We start from the raw sequence: 18,504 nt of genomic DNA on the forward strand, positions 1-18,504 counted from the left end.
GGCGGGCCCTGCCCGCTGGCCTCGCCCCGGCCCGGGCGGCCGGAGCCGTGTGCGAAGCGCTGCAGCAGGGCGCCCTGCACGCGGAGGGGCTCATCACGGCCCGGCCTTTGGTCCCTCCGCCTCCAGGAAGGACCCGCCGGCCACAGGCCTTGGGTGGAACTGCCGCAGAACCGGTGCCCTGGGGAGTAAAGCCACTCGCGGCTTTTCGGTCCCCCACACCCCGGTGCAGCCACGAGCCCCGGCCCGGGGCGGGGCGCAGAGGCGCAGCAGCCGAGGGGTGCGGCGAGGCCGTTGGTGCGATCGAGGCGCGGCAGAGCCCCGCGCTGCTGCAGCCCCTCTCCATGCCGCAGCAGCTGTGGGCTAGCGGTCACCTAACGGCTACAGAGAACGAGCCAGGTCACTGGGGAGCCTGACAGAAAAAGTATTTTCTGGAGCACGCAGGATGTCTGGGAATCGTCCTCCTGATCCAACTCAGCAGCATTGGCGCAGGCCCGCAGAGGGAGCAGGACCACCTGCCAGAGACAAGGGGGGAGCGCTTCAGTCCCCTTTTAGAATGACACAGAATCACAGAATGGTTTGGGTTGGAAGGGACCTTAAAGATCATCTAGTTCCAACCCCCTGCCATGGGCAGGGACACCCTCCAGTAGACCAGGTTGCTCAAAGCCCCTCCAACCTGGCCTTGAACACTTCCAGGGATGGGGCATCCACAACTTCTCTGGGCAACCTGTTCCAGTGCCTCACCATCCTCACAGTAAAGAATTTCTAACTTACATCTAATCTAAATCTACCCTCTTTCAGTTTACACCCATAACCCCTTGTCCTATCACTACAGGCTCTTGTAAAAAGTCCCTCTCCATCTTTTCTGTAGGCCCCCCTTGAAGTACTGAAAGGCCACAATAAGGTCTCCCCGGAGCCTTCTCTCCTCCAGGCTGAACAACCCCAACTCTCTCAGCCTTTCCTCATAGGAGAGGTGTTCCATCCCCCTGATCATTTTCGTGGCCGCCTCTGGACCCGCTCCAACAGGTCCACGTCTGTCTGGTGCTGAGGGCTCCAGAGCTGGACGCAGCACTGCAGGGCGGGTCTCACCAGAGCAGAGCAGAGGGGCAGAATCACCTCCCACGACCTGCTGGCCACGCTGCTGGTGATGCAGCCCAGGATACGCCTGGTGTGCTGAATCACACACCCAGTTGATGGAAATCGCCACACAATCTCCATCAAAACCTAACTCCTCCTAATCTGCGTGTCTCTGGAATTGCGAAAAGGATTATGTCAGAAGCTGACAGCCCTCACCTGAACTGCCCTTCACTTGTGTGGCCATTTTCCATAGATAACTAAGTGCCAAAGACAAAACAGCACGACTGTGACCCCAGGTAAATACTGCGTCGCACTGAGGATGTTCAGATTTGTACTTTTCCTTTGCTTTCATCTGCCATGCCTCTGACAGCAGTTTTATTAAAAAGCCAGGTGGCAAAACCATGCCAGATTACTGAGTTGGTTACCTAAACACTGAAATCTGGTTAGGAAATACACACTGCTCCATTTCTGTACAAGAGGTCACCAGTCAAGTTTGGGGCATCACCACCCAGTACCTACTGTTCTCACCTGCAGGTGGGTAAGAGTGCTCACTGACACATAAGTACTTTATGAATACTAAACGTCGTTTATGCAAGGGTAGAATTAATTTGTTTGAAATATTTCTTTCAAGTCCTTTAAAGGCTGTCTTTAGTCTCTCATTTAAGGATCACCATGTCCTGCTGCCCTTCATTCTTCAGTTGCCCTCGTTTTGTTCTGTGAAGAAACTTTCAGAATGCTAGGGATTTAACAAAACGGCATTTAACAAAAGAACAAGTACTAAAGGTAAACACAGGCCTAATGAACTGATTCACTTTGCTTACTTATTTGCTTACTTTACTTATGACTTGTAAAATGTAAATCCTTTAATCCAATAATAATTCAAATAAATTGCCTCTCAGGCACCGTATTGCAACTTGGGAGGGGAAGAGAAAAGGTAAGAAAATGTATCTGATCTCCAGCTCAAAGCAGCTTTGCTCACTGTTCTTTTTGTGTGTATGCATATACGTATTCACATTGTGGGAATCCTGAAATCCTAAGCATTCGCAAGCCGACAGATATCTGTCGGAGCACTGTGCGCAGTGAGCGGGCTGACCGAAGCCAAGGGTATCAGAGAAGTATGTAACGCTGTACGTCTGGGAGGAGGCGAGAAATATTTCACTCATTGGTTGGTGAGTCAGCCAGAGAGCGTCGAGTCCAAACACGTGCCGAACTCTGAGGAAACAAACCCATCTTGACCAGAAAGGTTTTCCTTTTCACGGAGTCCTCGATCCCATGAATTATAACTATTAGTTGGGGATAAGATGCAACTGCTGAGTGCTCATTTTTTGGCAGTGTCTTGAAGGGTGAGTTTTTGATGATCTGTACCAACTACTTGTCTTTGTATGAAACATGGATAACCTGATTTATGAGAGAAAAGCCAGCCCCCTTTGCTAGCCCTTTGATAAAGGCAATAGATAGGAAAGGCGACCTGCAGGACCCTGCTTCTCCGTAAGATTACAATACTTTCACAGTTTCACGGTTACAGGAATACAGGAGTACCGACTACCAAAACTGATCCTGAGCTTCTGATCTCCACACCTTCAGTTCTGGTTAAAGTTGTCCAACTTCTTTTAGTTTTGGAAAGTGGAAGAGGAAGAGGTGATGTCTAGTCCTATCAGAAAAAAAAAAAAAGGGTGGGGAACACCGAGATGGCTCCAGCACTTCACAATCTTTGGGGTGGAGTGATAACATGTTACTGCCTCTATAGGGTGCTTATATCTATAGCTAGTTGATGGTATGGATAATTAGAGTAAAAAGCCTGCTCTGCTGCTCAGCCTCATGACACATCGGGTTAATTGAGCAGAAGGCCTCCCCACATGATGTCACTGAGAGGGAACCTGTCTGGCACTGCGGTGAAGTGGTGGAGTGTAGAAGAGAGGGTGATGCCACACCAATGCCACATCCCAGTTCTGGATAGAGGTGGTGGTAGCGAACACGTCCTCGGGAGGTCAGGAGAAGAGGTGTGGGTCCAGCGACATCCTCCCCAGACTACATATGCTAAGGACGCAAGTGCTAAAGCTGCGGCCACCCTCTACTGAGACAAGTCAGACTGGTTCTGGTCAGTACCAATGGGGGTGATCTGGCAACTTTAAAGAAAGGATAAACAAGGAGTACAGGAAGAGACTGCTTGAAGAAAATGATCCAAACAGTGAAAACAAGGCTAGGCAGTTGGGAAACAGCAGGAAAAAGATGCCTCATCAGGAAGTTCAAAAGAACTGAAACAGCAGCCAGCATGCCCCACCCTGTGCATTCATTCACTAAGCACGAGGATGGTATCGTGCGCATATCCTAAAGAAATACCCTATTTTTTTTCCAGAATGGCAGAACAAATCACAGTGGATGATATCATATCCACAGCATGAAACTACAAGGAGACTATCACTTGCACATAGAGAATCCTCTTTGTTTCCGCACTGACACAAATGGTGTCACACCATTTATTTTGTCCCATACATGCAACTCTTCCTAATGTTGTATGTAACTACAGTTGAAAGCACACTCCTGGCAGCTGCAGTTCCCTGCACCTCTCCATAACGCTTAATTCCACCATTCTGACCTATAAATATCTTCAAACTGCATTGCACAGAACTGCACAATATACTGCTTAAAAAAAAAAAAAATTATCTTTTTTGCCTTCTACTTCAGCAACATGCCCAACCTTTTTCCTTCCCCACATTTATTTACAACTCATCTCTGCTGTCTCTGCCACTCAGCTATTTATCCACGTGTTCCTATCATTTCAGCTTCCTTTGAAATTGTTAGACCACTCTTCACTACCTTCCTGGACCAGCTAATCCCTCAGCTGTTAGAGAGCTCTTCATAACTCACATTTTGTGATCAATGGACAGTGATGTCTATTTCAGTCCATTCCACACGGAATTGCTTTCTTGAGAAGGAATTAATACAAAAGAGATATAGATGAGTAAATGAGTATCATGAAATTACCCAACAGTTCTCCATTCGTTTTTAGTCTACTGTATTTTTCAGTAGCTGCTTAAAAACTGGTATTCAGTAATATAAACATCTGATAACATTTAGCTCCTTGAGACATGGATATCTTACTGAAAAAGTGCCACTGTAGGTTTAAATTACTTTATAAAAATATTCACCAGTCTTTGCAGCACTTCCAGGAAAATACATACAATTCCTTTAGTAGCCTCTCCTCCCTTTATGCAATTGTTTTCTCCTTTTCAATCAGACAGAGGGTAGGAAAGTTTTGCACTTGAAATTCATAATTGTCTTCCCCGTGGGCATGTGATGATGTGCTTATTGCATCATCTCTCCTGTCTCTGAATATTTTAAAAAAAGTTGGCTTACAAATTAAATCTTGGGAAAGGTGAGAGCAGGAACTGGTATTTCCACTTGTGCTCCTGGTTACATGCTGTGGAAGTAATGTACTGTGTTTGAAACACAGATGTTAACACCGTCACTGTATAAATACATTTGTCCAAGCTAGCGTGCATGTACTGTGGCTATCGTAAGAAGTACCTGAAAAAGAAACAGATACATATTGTTAGTGAAAGGGATTCCTCACAACTTAAGGTGGCACTTACAGGCAAATTGTCAATTACCTCTGTCATGTTAGATTAAAAGGAAGCACTAAATTATCTTATGTTTTTAAGTATTTTATTTTCTAAAGTATTTTATTTCAAATAATAAAAGGGTTATAAATTTTTCTTTACAGCCAAATAAGCTTTAATTTTTCAAGAGAGAAAATAGGCCAAACATTGTATTGAAATCAAGTATAATTCTTGCTCGGTGAAGGAGATAACCTAAACTCTTAATCTAGGAAACAAGCTGTTACTGTGGGAGTCTGTATGAGCACGTTTGTGGATAAAGAGCAGCAAGCCAGCCTGGCTAGTGTAGGGTTTATATCACACAAAAATGACAGTGGTAAGTCAGAGAACAAGGGTGGCTATAGAAAGACCTTGCAGTAACTGCATAAAGCACATCTTGGCAGTATTAATGAATATAGAAGGGAGACGGGTCAAGAGCCTCTTTGCCAAAATAAATTTTATACTCTGATGTTGGAGAGCAAGGAAGAAGCTCCATGATCTCAGGAACATTTGATTAGTATTTTTTTAGTCCAGTAATTTGCTTCATCCCAGACGAGGCATCTGTTTCTCCCCTCTCATATATGGAAAGAGAAACAGATGACCCAAAATGCAAGTGCTTTTTCACCAGCTTTTTCTTCAAGTTATTTCAAATCCACACAGTTAGAGGAATTGTTCAGGCTGCCTCCCCTGTGATTCACTGCTATACAGACACCTTTTTTGCATGAAGCTATGCTGGCAGTTTGCAAGTACGTTAGCAGGGTCATGAAATATTCCAATAGTCCAGAAATCTGAATGCTGCGGTAGTAGAAAAAAATTAGAAACAGTAGAAACAAAGTTTCTTCCACCTTTAGGTATAAAATATACATGCAAACCATTTTGAAAATTTACAAATTGCTATAGCAGAAGAGTTAGCACATAATCAAAGAAATTTTTACAAATTGCTGAAATCTTGTGAAAATTCAGGGCTATAAACACCTAGGATGCTTAAAGTCCTACTTAGTCCTACTCAGTACACATTTCTCATTGGGCTAGAAAATGTTACTTCTTGTCACTGCTCTTCACAACTCAAGTTTTCAAGCACAACAGAAGTATCTCAAACTATGGCCAATGTGGGGGTTTTGTTGTTTGTTTGTTTGGGTTTTTAATTTTATTTTTAATTACAGCAAAGGCATTTTTGGAGCCCGGGGTAAGGGCTGAGACAGAAGCAGAGACACGGAATTACCAGAAAGATGGAAAAGACAATATATAGGCTGAATCATTAAATAAAAATGTTCTTCTCTGTTTTTGGAGACGGATATGAAGCAATATTAGCTCGTAAAATGAAAATAATAATCAGTCAAGAGCATATGGTGAGCTTATGGAGGAGGAAAATGCTCACAGGGGTTGTACCCCACTGCATGAGTGCGGTCCTGCCAAGATCATGCATTCAGCATGCTCCTTTGTGTCTTTCCTCCCTCACCCCCAGTGCAGCATTTGCTTTCCGACACTCACAAAAGGCACCGTGCTCTCTCTCCTGCTCCCTGGCCTGACCCACGGCTCCTCTGCAGCTGGTGCATGGGGACCTCAAGAGGCAGAGGGACCACTGGTTTGTACAGCTTCAGGAAATGATGTGTTCCTCTCCAAGGATCATGCACAAAGGAAAGGCTGCACGTGCTCAGTCCAGCTGGATCCAAATGCGATGAAACTCCATGTGTGAAAGTCAGATTGTTTCCTCATTAAGAAAAAAAATCATGATGGTAATGATTAAATTAATTTCCAGCTTTGGTTCATTGTGATGCCATTGCTGAACAACAGCCTCCTAACCCAGAACACCTGCATAGTCCTTGCTTTTTCCATGTCCCGAGACAAAAAAATAAAGCCCATTCCTTTGTCAAACACTTGTTAATGTATTCTTTTGTAGCAGAAGTGAGAAGTTGTAGAGAGAAAGCATTTTTCACCATGCATTTCACATTTCATTTGCGTTAGAATATCATTTGATTAAAGACACTATTTTTTCTTTGCTCATTATATATACCTGTTTAAATCGCTATGTCTAAATATGAAGAAATAATGAAAGCTGAAGTTGTGTATGTCATTTCATAATGGAGCTGATAAATTGTATGCTTGTGTGATTTGTTTGAGCTGGCTGTGTCTTGTGAACCATGATGCTAATTTCACATCTCAGTTATTGTGAAAATGTTAAATAAAGGGGATTTTTTTCATAACAATTTACCCCTAAAATATGCATTTATACGTATGGTAAAAATAATAAATCTAACCACTTGAAACAAGTGATGGTTTCAAGTCAGCATCACCCAACTTTCATGTAGGTCTTATTTAGCTTAGGAAGTACTTCAAGCAGAAATCCTAATTTAAGCATTTCCTCTGCTATTCATGACCAGCCTCATCCTGCAGTTGATTTAGTTTTGCCAAGTAATACAGGATTTGGCTTTAATTCTTGAAATAATAGGAAACAAAAAGAAAGTCTACTGAAAAATACACCTAAAATGAAGCATTTTTCCATCATTTGTGTATTTTAGATATTTCTCTAAAGTTAGCTGTGCTGTGTTCTCCTCTATGAATTTTATACCAACAAAATATAGCAAAAATCACTAAGAGGCTAGTAAGTAGGCTAAAAATCCAGTATGCTTCCTTTTGAAAAAGGTCTATATAATGCAGCTATAATATCAGAAAAGATTTATTATGGCATGTTACTGTAAGTACATTGTTCATCTTATGCAAATACATTTGTCAGTACATGCGCATGCTGAAATATGATTTATCACACAATCCTAACAGCATCATAATTCTGATATCTTGTGACAGTTTGAAAGACTGCAGACAAAAACCTAGAAGTGGCTTAATGTTTCAAGCTCAAGCCAAAAAGCTGAGGGATAAGCAACAGTGTATGGAAGATATTCTGGACTCGTGTGACCAGGGCCTGTGATACCGTGCAAGAAATTTAAAAATAATTGGGGCTCCCAAATCTCACCTGTGCACAGGTTGTAGCTGATGAATAAAACATCACACAACTATTATATATACTCCAAATAAATATATGGTAAAATGCTGCTACACCTGTTTTTATGAAACTCCTGAATGAAAATCACTCATTAAGGCCAACTGGAAAAAAAGAGAATTCATGAGATTTTTAAGTCAACAAAACCCTGAAGAGAGATACAGATAAAACAATTTCAGAAGTAAAATATATGAAGTTCTTTAGTTCATTTTCCTGTCATTTCAATATTGCATTTCTTTATTTCAACCAAAATAATAACAAAATACCTGGAAAGTAAACCCCTCTTAAAAAGATGCTATCTAGAAGAGCTTGGAGTAACTTGTTATTGCATGACAATTCATTCATGCAATTGTTGTGTGTACTGATACATGCACACAAACACCTCAAATGCACAAACATAGGACAGAATTTAGGAAAAGCTTTCAAACCTTAGACTTCTGACTTGCAAAACACGTGATTTTCAGTTAAAATTTATGACAGAAAACATTGACCTTTTTCTCAATATTAGGGTAAGATTGCCTATCTTCAGCAAGAAGGCAATACAATTTCTTAAATGAAGGCATTTTTCACTAGATGTGTACATACAAGCTTTATCAGAGACTTAAAGAATGCAACTCCATTAAGATGAGCATCTCAAACAAATAAGGATGTTAAAATTTAAAAAGTTAACAACTGTAAGCTATTAGACTATCACATGCTTAACCTACATTGAGTTTTTTTAATTAAGTTACTTGGCATTGCTGCAACCGGTGCAAATCTATCACACAAACCACAATTGCTGCTGAGGTTCCTTTGGCTATTATTTTTCTTCAGTAGTGCCAGATCATAGATGCTTTCAACCTAGGTAGTTTAGGTAGGAAGCAGCAGCATTTAGATATATTATTTAGGTCCTACTTTTAAAATGGATCAGGAAAAAACCCAGATTTATAACATTTACAGGCTCTTAAAGTTAAATTCGAGAAGACAGACTCTTTGCCTTCTCAAAATGTAGATATATCAAAATTCTTAAAATCATAGCTTCTAAAACAGGAATAGAAGTGTCAGTAAAGAACATCACTGCAAATTCTTCTATTTCCACTAACAGAATGTTTCTGTGAGGCATCGGTTATGTTCTAATGGGTCGCACAGCTCAGAGGGATGGCATGCTGGAAGTATCTAGGGATAAATGGGTACTTACCTATCAAAAAAATCATTGATCAAGATGTACATCCTGAAATTACAGCCATTCATAAATAGGTCACAGTCGACTATTCCCACAAAATAATTCAAAAATCTCCTAAAATTCATAGGAAAAAAAAGCAAACACAAGATTTAGTTTAAACTGATAGCTAAGCATTAGTTTTAACAGGCTTTACAGACACACTGTAATCCCCTTGAAATCTAGGAAATGCGCAAAAATAAGAACACAACTGAGTATGCCACAGGTTATTACCTAAAGTAATCGCAGGAGTGTACCATCAAATGTTGTGAAGGCATGTGTGGCAAATATGCCTGTGTAGTGATCCTTCTGTGGTGTAAATTAGGACACACAACAAATAAATACACGTACAAGTAGTAACGGGATAATACTTATTCAGTTGCATCACTTACTGAAGTATGATGATGGTTCCCTGCCAATGGGCGCACAGAAGCAACGAACGCTCTCAAAGCTCGATCCAAAGAGCGTAGGTTACACTTCGGAAATGAAGGACCGCATCCCTGGGAAGGAAGAACTTAGAACACTTATGAGTCAAGGGCAGGCAGTCAGCTGAACGTGAGCTGCTAAAGCAACGTGACAGCCAAAAGATTAATGGGATCAGTTGAACCTGCTGGACAGCTCATGTTTAAGAAGATTCAAAGTCTGGTTACTGTTTTTCAACGTTAGAATGTTTTGGCAAACTACACCAAAAAGCCTCTTCAATGTTACCTCTCATTGTGTGCAGATCTAGGTGTTGTATTTATTGCTCTTTATTGTACTTTGGAACTAAATATATTTACAGCACCACCAAACAAATCAAAACCTATTAAGAAGGGATCACAGTCTCCACAGTACTGACCACTATTTCCACCAACTTAAGATGAAGACTGAAATCTTGGCCCCTTTGAAGTGAATAGCAGAAATCCCATTGACTCAGTGGGGCCAGGATACGATTGGAAGGAATTTCCTTCATGTCAAGTCTGAAGAGTTGAAGTTCTTGGATTACACAAAATGAGAAACAAAGAGTTTTAAATGATTTATTTGATTTCTCCACATGATCACAGTTATAGTTTTACATCAATAGGGTCTGTTACTACTTACAAACAGAATGCATATTAAAATGAAAGCACTCCTTTCTTCCCCATAGTTACAAAAGGGGTCTCAAGCCTCCCCAGAACAGAAGCTTCTTGTAAGCATAATGGTTTTTGAAGTCTTTAACAGTCTGCATTCAAGACCTAATTCTAACATTCTAAGCTGATTTAAGTTCCTAGCAGGAGATAGGCAACCTCAAAGTGACTGCAGACTTATAGTAATACTAATTTACACACTATGTACAATTTAGAGAATTATCTATTCCCCCTACTGGTCCCATTTTCACCACCCCCTTTTCTCTTTTCCAAATTTAATCTTGTTATTGGTTCCACTTTTCTTTTAAATATATACACAATAATCCATTTTGCAGGCAGGAAGTGCGATGGTATTTTACAACGGAACAGCAAAATGCATGCTTAACTGCAGAAAACACACAGCTTCATATGGAACAGCAAGTCAACATCTAGAGATTCATTGTTTAAATATCTGCTGACTGTCTTTCAGCTCATTTTATCAAGAAACAAGAGGCTTCTGCTGCATGCAGTACATGATGGGAAAATCATTCTACACTGTATGTTAGACTTGGTTTTTTTAGCAATACGAGACGCACATTATATTAGGATGAACTTTGTTTTTTGTTTTTACATTGTTTTACATTTCATTCTTAACTTAAAAAAATAAAAACCCCAAATATATATTTGATTGTTGTCCCAGAAAAGATTTTTGTTGCCACACCTTCATTCTTTACGTTTCCCTTTCATTTTTTCAAATCAGCATTACTACTTTGCCACATCATTTATGGGAAAAGAGAAACATGGTCACTCTATGCAGTTCTGTACCAGTTTTCAATTGGCAATGGCATTTGAGAAAAAACCCTCTCAATTCTACTCCTGCCAGCAGGCTGAAAAAATTAATTTTCTTAACCACATGCAGTGTTAAAGTACTATCATTTTCCTATTCTAGGCATGATCCACACTGCTCTAAGCAATTGTTAATCAAGGACGGAGTCAGAGAGGTTATACTACAACCCTAAAAAAGCAGCAAAGTTCTTAAGACTTATGCTGATGCCAAGACACATTTGTTTGTTTAAAGTACATACAAACACAGTCTAAAAAAAAAAAAAAAAAAAGAAAGAAAATCAAGTTCACTGTTTCTCCTCATTGACTTGAAATAATGGAGTTTACATATACTGTGCTCTTATATGACCAGTTTTGTTTTTTAAACTAGCCTCAAAATGATCTGTGGTTTTACACATGCAACTCAATGCACCTAGAGGGTAGGCACAAACTCTTTCCCCACATGTACATGAAATCACGTGTAAATGGTTTTTTTGCATGCACATCTGTGACATCTCCTGAATATTTAATTGATTACACATGGAAAATCAGTGGTCAAGCATTAAAATGTGGCTTACTGTGTAAGTTTAGAATATTTATATGTAACTCTAATTTAAATGAATGAAAGGGGTTTTTAAACATAAAGCAAATGCAGATCTGGGAGATTTAACATCTTCATTGTTAATTAACACAGCTAGAGTCAGATTTTCCTCTCCACTGCTACCGCATATTCTGTGTTTATTCCATACACAGGCAATTTTACTTACATTATAACTCTGCATCTGAAACAAGTACAGACTCTGTCACTCAGTGAAGAGGAGCATTCTTACCTCTGTTTTAATTAAAAGATGCAGTTTCTGAAAGATGTTTGTACCTAAATGGTTCTTTATCTTTTCTGGAACAACCTATAAATTACAGTTAGACTCTACTATTGGTACAGATGTATGAAGAAAAGTCTACATATTGAAATATGTTATCACTTTACTTCAACTAATATCAACAGTAACACTGATATATTTTGCAAATATACAATATGTAGAGTGTAGCCTCACACTAATAACATTAGATGACATGCAGACAGTTCTACTTTCCCTTATAAGAACAGTATATATTTTTTTAAACTGCAAGGAACAGAGCCTCAGGGGACCCGTATGAGCCCTCTTAAGGTAAGCCGCAGAATTTAGAATAGTATAAGCGATACTTAAAAATAATATGTAATTACTCGTTTTCTTTTCCTTTCATGAAGATAATTTAGAGAAGGAGCAGAAGGGGAAAACATATTGCACATGTGTGAAACAAACATGGACAGTTTTAAACAAAAGGCTAAACTCTAGATTGCTGTATTTGCTCTCTGTGGAGGTTAACAAAGTGCTCAGTTTGCAGTTTTGCTGGTATTGTGATATCAATGGTATGAAAGGGAAAAAATTACTCAACCTCTCCCCACTCCCCCCTAAATATTAGAGATGCCATGAGCAAGCCAATATGAAAAGTCACTCTCTTGTTCTCATGTCCTCATTATTTCTGACAATTTTATTACTGTTAAATAGAAAATCGACTGGTGGTTATTAATATTACTTTTACCCATCTCACACTGGAACTTTTTGCTCATCCTCTTCAAGGTTTGCTTTTAGGCTGGTACAGTTTTGCAGTTGTGATTCCTTTGTCTCTACTGTTTAGGTGTAAAGTCCTTGCAGTGGCTCAAAATGCTGAAACTACAAAGTAGGCGCCATGTATAACTTTGTACAGGATTTCGGGATAAAAATTGTATATAAATTTGCAAATGGTTTGATTACAACACATAAGCAACAACAGCACAGCCTGTTTTTATGTGATGTCTTGCAACTAACTGGACTGTGAAAGTGAGGGTTTGAGCATAAACTCAGCCTGCTGAGTGCTGGGTACTTTCAAACTAACAAATGTGATGACTAAAAATGGTGAAGCCACTTTGTTGCTAGCACATGGCTACATGGAATTACGTATTTTTTTTATATATATATATAAAAACCCTATACTAAATTCTAAAACAAACCTTCAAGTTTTAGAGCACTTCCACCTGGAAACACTCTGACTAGAATTCAGCTTCATTGGGGGTAAAAATGAGAAATTATGGTAAACAGGAAACAAAGTAGCTGAGAAAGATGAAAGTTTGCCATTTTCATGTTTGAGATGAATGTTTTTGCAGTGTATACATGCACCTGTCGTAACTCTTCATGTGTGTTCATTAAATCATATGCATACAAAAGAAATGTGGATCATGTAAATTCACAGTTATCACAGCCTTTAAAGTGTCTAAGAATTTGTGTGACCAATGCTTGAAGGTGACCACTGGTGAATGGTCATCCTACATTGCTACGGTATAATTACTGCATCTTAACGAGTTTGCTTACCTGAAATAGCAGAGCAGTTATAATACTGATTACGTATGATATTACCGTGTTAATAAAATAAGGATTTATACAAAGCAGTATTTGACTACAACATTTAAATGCTATGTTACTTGGCACATTTAGTAATGATTGCTTAGAAGTCTTAGCAAGTCCAGAGGACTTTTAATGAAAATACTGAAATGTCTGAAATTTGTTTCTAACGTTTAATGTTTTTGGTCTACTCTTTCGTATGCTATTCATCTATTATACTGTCCTATCAAGTAAGTGGAATTCCTTGTAAAGTCTATATTGCTAGTTTTGTGGACTGAAAAAATTTCTTTCCAAGCACAAATGTTAACTATACAGTATATATATATTTATATGTATATATTTATATTATATAAAGTTTACTTACGTACTTTCATCAACCATATCAGGTCTACTTATTTTTTTTGCCCATTGACAATAAAAGAGCAAGAATGCAACACTTGGTTCTGTATCACTTTTTTCCTTTTTTCATAGACTAAGTTTTTATTATGCATGTAAAATTGTCAAGGGATTTGGTGTAAAAGGTAGCTTTACTCATATGCAGCAAGCAGCGTGTTTTCAAGGCAGTTTGGAAATAAGAACTAACCAGATGGTAAGCGTCTATCGAGTAGATAAGTAAAACCAGTATCGATTGCGCTAACTTGAATTATTTTATTTAGTAACAGCAAGCCTTCAAGCTCACACAACTCAATTAAGTTGTCTAGGTAAAAACTGACAATATTATTTGTTGCTTCCTGTAAGTGCCTTTGTAACTTTGTTTAAAACTATAGTTATTAGGAGGGTCAATACGTTCTAGACTATTGTGCTGATGCCACTGTGTTTGGGCTTAGTGCTGGCTGAAGTGGAGGGAGGTGGTGGCGGTCCATGGTGATGCTGAGAGTGTTGGGGGTGAGAAGGGTGCCCTGGGTGCGGAGGGGGCAGTGGCGGATGAGGAGAGTGGGTATGCTGCGCGTGGGGGTGCTGCATGTAAGGAGTGTGCTGGGAGTGCGCCGCATGCTGGGAATGGGGCACGTGTTGGTGATACTGGTGTGGGTGCTGGAGGTGCTGGGGAGGGTGATAGTGGTGGTGGTGGTGGTAGGGTGGTGGGTTCTGCTGCATGTGACAGTACTGCGAATGGTGAGAGTGCACTTGTGCCTGTGTCTGCCCCTCAGCTGGCCCTGCATGATGCATGGCAGGAGGATGCTGTGAGTGTTGCTGATGTGGGATTACTGGAGGGTGCGGAGGTTGCTGTGATGAGCCAGATGGTGGATGGCCTTGGGAAGGTGGCTTTCCCCTTTTGCTACCAAATAAGGAACCTAGGAGTGAGGAGGAGTTAGGCATAGTCTGGTGAGGGCGAGATGGACACTCTCGGGTTGATGTAGCTCTTCGGCGCATGTGAGGACTGCTAATGATGGACCCCTAAAAAGAAATTAATAGAAATAAAAATTAAAAAAATCTTAAAATGTTTAAAAGAAAAAGTTCACACTGACCCACAAACTCCTCCTTCAGTGTTCACATGGGTGGACTATGCTAAGAGTTCTAGGAAAAATTTTATTTCCACCTTCTCTAAGTTGCCCATGAGGCATTCATGCCCTTCTTGGGATATTTTAAGCATTAAATGTTTTTCTCTTAGTACTTTAATATCAAAAACTATGACTTTAAATAAGGAAAATGTCACAGAAGAGTAACATGACATAAGACCTAGGAGTGTGTTTTTAAAGGAAAAATACATTTTAAAATACTATAAAAGTACCATACTTGCTTTTTTACAACAAAAAATAAAACTACATTAAATTCAACCTAAATAGTTAAACACACAGCAGCAAATATTACAGTTACAATTCGGATTTCAAAACAGTATTTTAAACTTTTTTTTATAGTAGTTTTCCACTACTATATGCCACAGTGCTGCTTCTCAAGCCTACCTCTGAATTATGTGTTTAATAGAACCATACCATTTTTGCCACTAAGATTTCTATGTGATTGTTTTCTTCTGACCTATGGTCCAACGTGCTCTATTATTTAGCCTGGAAGGTGTATTTAGATTCTGGAAGTTTTGGGTTTGTATTTTTTAAAAAGAGTTATGGGACACAAAAGTATTTAGGCAAAGTGTGCTAGATTTGAACTGCAATCTACCTGAAGCAAACACAAAAAAAAAAAAAAGAGAATAAAAAGAAAAAAATCTGCAAGCTGAATTCAGAGACATGAACAGTATATATAAAAATGGTTTGAAGATGAATGAAATCTCATGAAATCCACATTGAATTCACCTGTCTTAATAATTTTTCCTCCCATGCCCTATCTGTGCAATTCCATGGTGTCATGACTGCAAACATTTAGCAATTTAACTCGAAAATAAGCAATGGGAATGGTTGAGCATGAAGGTCAATAGTTGTAGCTAAATATCAAACAGCAGGAACAGTGTACTTTGTAACAAAGAGCAAGTGGGCTTTTAAGCTGGGACCAGACTGAAATGGTGGCGAAAGGACACATCATATTCATTTAACCATGCTTGCAGGAACAAAGGGAACAAGGTTAGCTCAAACCAAAAATGGCATTGGTCTAAAACAAGCTGTCAGTGCTTTTTAAGCTGGAGGAATACGGAGTGAGTAGCCTAGGCATGCATTTTATTTGAGGCAGGCAGGTTATATGTTAGAAGAAAAAAGAGCAAAAAAATATGTATATAAAAGAAAGGTTTGAAATGCACATCATCACATCCAGCTAGACATCAGTAACTTCCTACTTACTTCCATATTGCTGTCTAGCGATCCTGCACTGCTGCGTCGCCCACGCTTGCCTGCCCAGGACATGCAACACCATAGATTAGAGACTGAGACAAGACCCGGGTGAAAAACAGCTGCTTTCCCTGAATCGCTAGAGGAGTCTCTAAATGCAACTAGAGGGGCTGCAGGGGGGTTAACATTGCACTGGACTGGTACAGCAGCTACTAAGGCAGAAACTTAGATTTTTAAGCCATTAGTTATATTAAGTTTCTGTACCTGACTGATTTTTAAGAGGTATTGTTGTTGTGAATCAACTATCATTAGCGGGGTGTGATTTTTTTAATTTGTACAACCCTTAAAATACATGTATTTTAGCATCTGTATTTAGTAGTATGGTTATGATGTTGACCCGCAACAATTTCAAATTGTTTGATTTCCTGGAATCTAATTGTCTAAGAAGTTTCTTTCTTTAAAGGTTGGTAGCATTGATATATACTTGTGGGATGGTATTAATTTAAATATAAAATTTAATATTGGCATATTCTGAACTTCAGTGTGGGGGATTGCTGAGGGGCATCCGTTTCATAATTTCATTTTCAGTTTTGAACCTCAGTGGATTTCATATAATCTTCTTTCATGAGGTTTAAAAAAACTAAACTTAATTTTTGATCAATAAATCTGGAATCTGTCTTGACATTATGGCTAGATTTTGTTTGTTTAGCTGTGCAGTGCTTATCTTTAAGTATGATGGATTTGTTCTCCAACGTTCTTAAATTGCCAAAGACGTTTGCCTAAAACTACACATGAAACACCAGACTGTTTGCCTAAAGAGCCAGAATACCTCAGTGGCTATATATAGGACACAGGATCCCAGATTTTCTCTCTCATTTCACAGGAGAGAAAATAGCATATGGCTGCAGTGGAAATAGATATTTTATAAAAGATAGCTTGTTGAGCATTGCTTTGCAAAGTTTCAAAATACTTTACTGGCAGGGTGTATAAACAACCTTTGAACAGCAGTCAGGTTCTCAAAGCTTCTATAAAATCTGCATGTTTTTAGAAACCTAAGTTTTCTCAACACTTTCTCCTTGCTTTCCTGCAAGGCCAAATATCAAAGACAATTTCCACCCTGCACTGGTACATTGCTACTTTCAGAATCTTCTACTCTAACAGGTGGTTTTGGGGAGGAATGTGAAGATTTCAGCATCACTGAACCTATGAGCCACACCCCCTCATCTTTAGAAGCCCAAAAGCCACATGGTATCAGAGCTGAAGAGAAGAACTTTGGGACTGGTTTGTAAGTGGGACACAGCAGTGATTCCTGGGAGGTTCACCCTTACTTCTTGCCATACCCTTTCATAGACCAATTTAGACTACCCATAAGTCTTATAAGGTCAGTATGATCTAAAAATACCACCCATTGGATCCATAAGCATAACTTTGACCTGGTTGGTCATGGCATGCTGCCCAGCAACACAGGTTTCTCTTAAGAACTACAGTTCTCTTTAGAGTACGGTAGTATTTCCCACTCTCATATTATCACCAAGAGTTACTCCCCAGTACAAACCCCTCTACACTGACATTAAACCGAGGGGAAGGCGTTTGTGGTGAAGGTGTTTTGTTCGACTTGTTAAATTTGTTGGAGTTTTGAACAATTCCCCTAGACAGGCTCTTTGTCAAAAGCTTGGCATTTCATCTCTTGCTGCAGCTTTAGCCTCATCAAAACCATATCTTATGAACCCCCCAAGAAAAACTGGTTTTGATAATCCCTTATTTTTACTTCTAGTCAGGCTTTGATATTGTTCTGCTCTGCTAACGGGATTAGTACTGATTAACACTCAAATCACTCCTGCTTGCCGATACAAAACCACAGAAAGATAGCCATCTCTTAACTTAGCAGTCAATATTCAAGTAAGACTGACAGCTGCCACAAGTCATTAAATGTGGCCAAAAAAGAAGGAAAACAGGAAAATCTAATGCCTTTTGTGTATGGCAGGAGTCAAAGTCTCTAATAAAATAACCGTGAACACGGAATATACACAGTATATATGGACAGAAGGAGACGGATGGATTTTTGCTTAGAATAACTTCAGGGCAAAGTAGTACTAGCAAAGCCAAGAACAAACAGAAAAAATCCTACTTAAAATGCCTGTAATTTCCCTCAGATAGGCACTATCACTATAAAGAGCGCATTGTTTATTTTCTTAAAAACAAATTGAATTCAATTCTGTATTGACCTACAGTGTGATATGAAAGCTATTAAGTAAATCCCCTAGAGCATTCCCCCTGCCAATGTGTGTTTACACAAGACTGTTCTCTGGTCTTTGAGATGGCATCCCATCTCGAAAATGTTTCCCTAGAGCTGCAGCATTCAAATGCATTTCAAGAAAATGGTGATTCTTGACTAGAATTGTATGTAAGCATAACTCTGTACTCGCATAATAATTAACAGCTGTGGTATAAAGCAAGGTGGTATTTATCAAATCTGAAGACCAGTTTTGCTGAATATACTATTGATCTACTTGAAATTTTTAAAGATGTTACTTACAGTTGTTTTTAATTTATTTTTATAGAATTAAATTTCAGTTAATTTAATCTTTTCTGATTCATTGCAA

General features: G+C 39.3%; 1 protein-coding gene across 4 annotated transcripts in view; it reads right to left on the bottom strand.

Annotated features, from left to right (window-relative positions):
• Window positions 1–13,656: 13,656 nt before the first annotated feature.
• IQSEC1 (IQ motif and Sec7 domain ArfGEF 1) overlaps window positions 13,657–18,504 on the bottom strand; it is a 67,159-nt gene continuing 62,311 nt past the window's right edge. For 3 of the 4 annotated variants that reach the window (XM_075159420.1, XM_075159419.1, XM_075159421.1), the window contains 2 exons: window positions 15,914–15,963; window positions 13,657–14,585 (listed from right to left, as the gene is read on the bottom strand). In XM_075159420.1, the coding sequence (XP_075015521.1) occupies window positions 13,980–14,585; window positions 15,914–15,963 (656 nt within the window). In that variant the 3' untranslated portion in view covers window positions 13,657–13,979. The remainder of the gene's footprint in view (window positions 14,586–15,913; window positions 15,964–18,504) is intronic. The other variant, XM_075159422.1, reaches the window with a different exon arrangement.

This window comes from Calonectris borealis, chromosome 10 (genome assembly GCF_964195595.1).
Source record: "Calonectris borealis chromosome 10, bCalBor7.hap1.2, whole genome shotgun sequence".
NCBI classification, from domain to species: domain Eukaryota; kingdom Metazoa; phylum Chordata; class Aves; order Procellariiformes; family Procellariidae; genus Calonectris; species Calonectris borealis.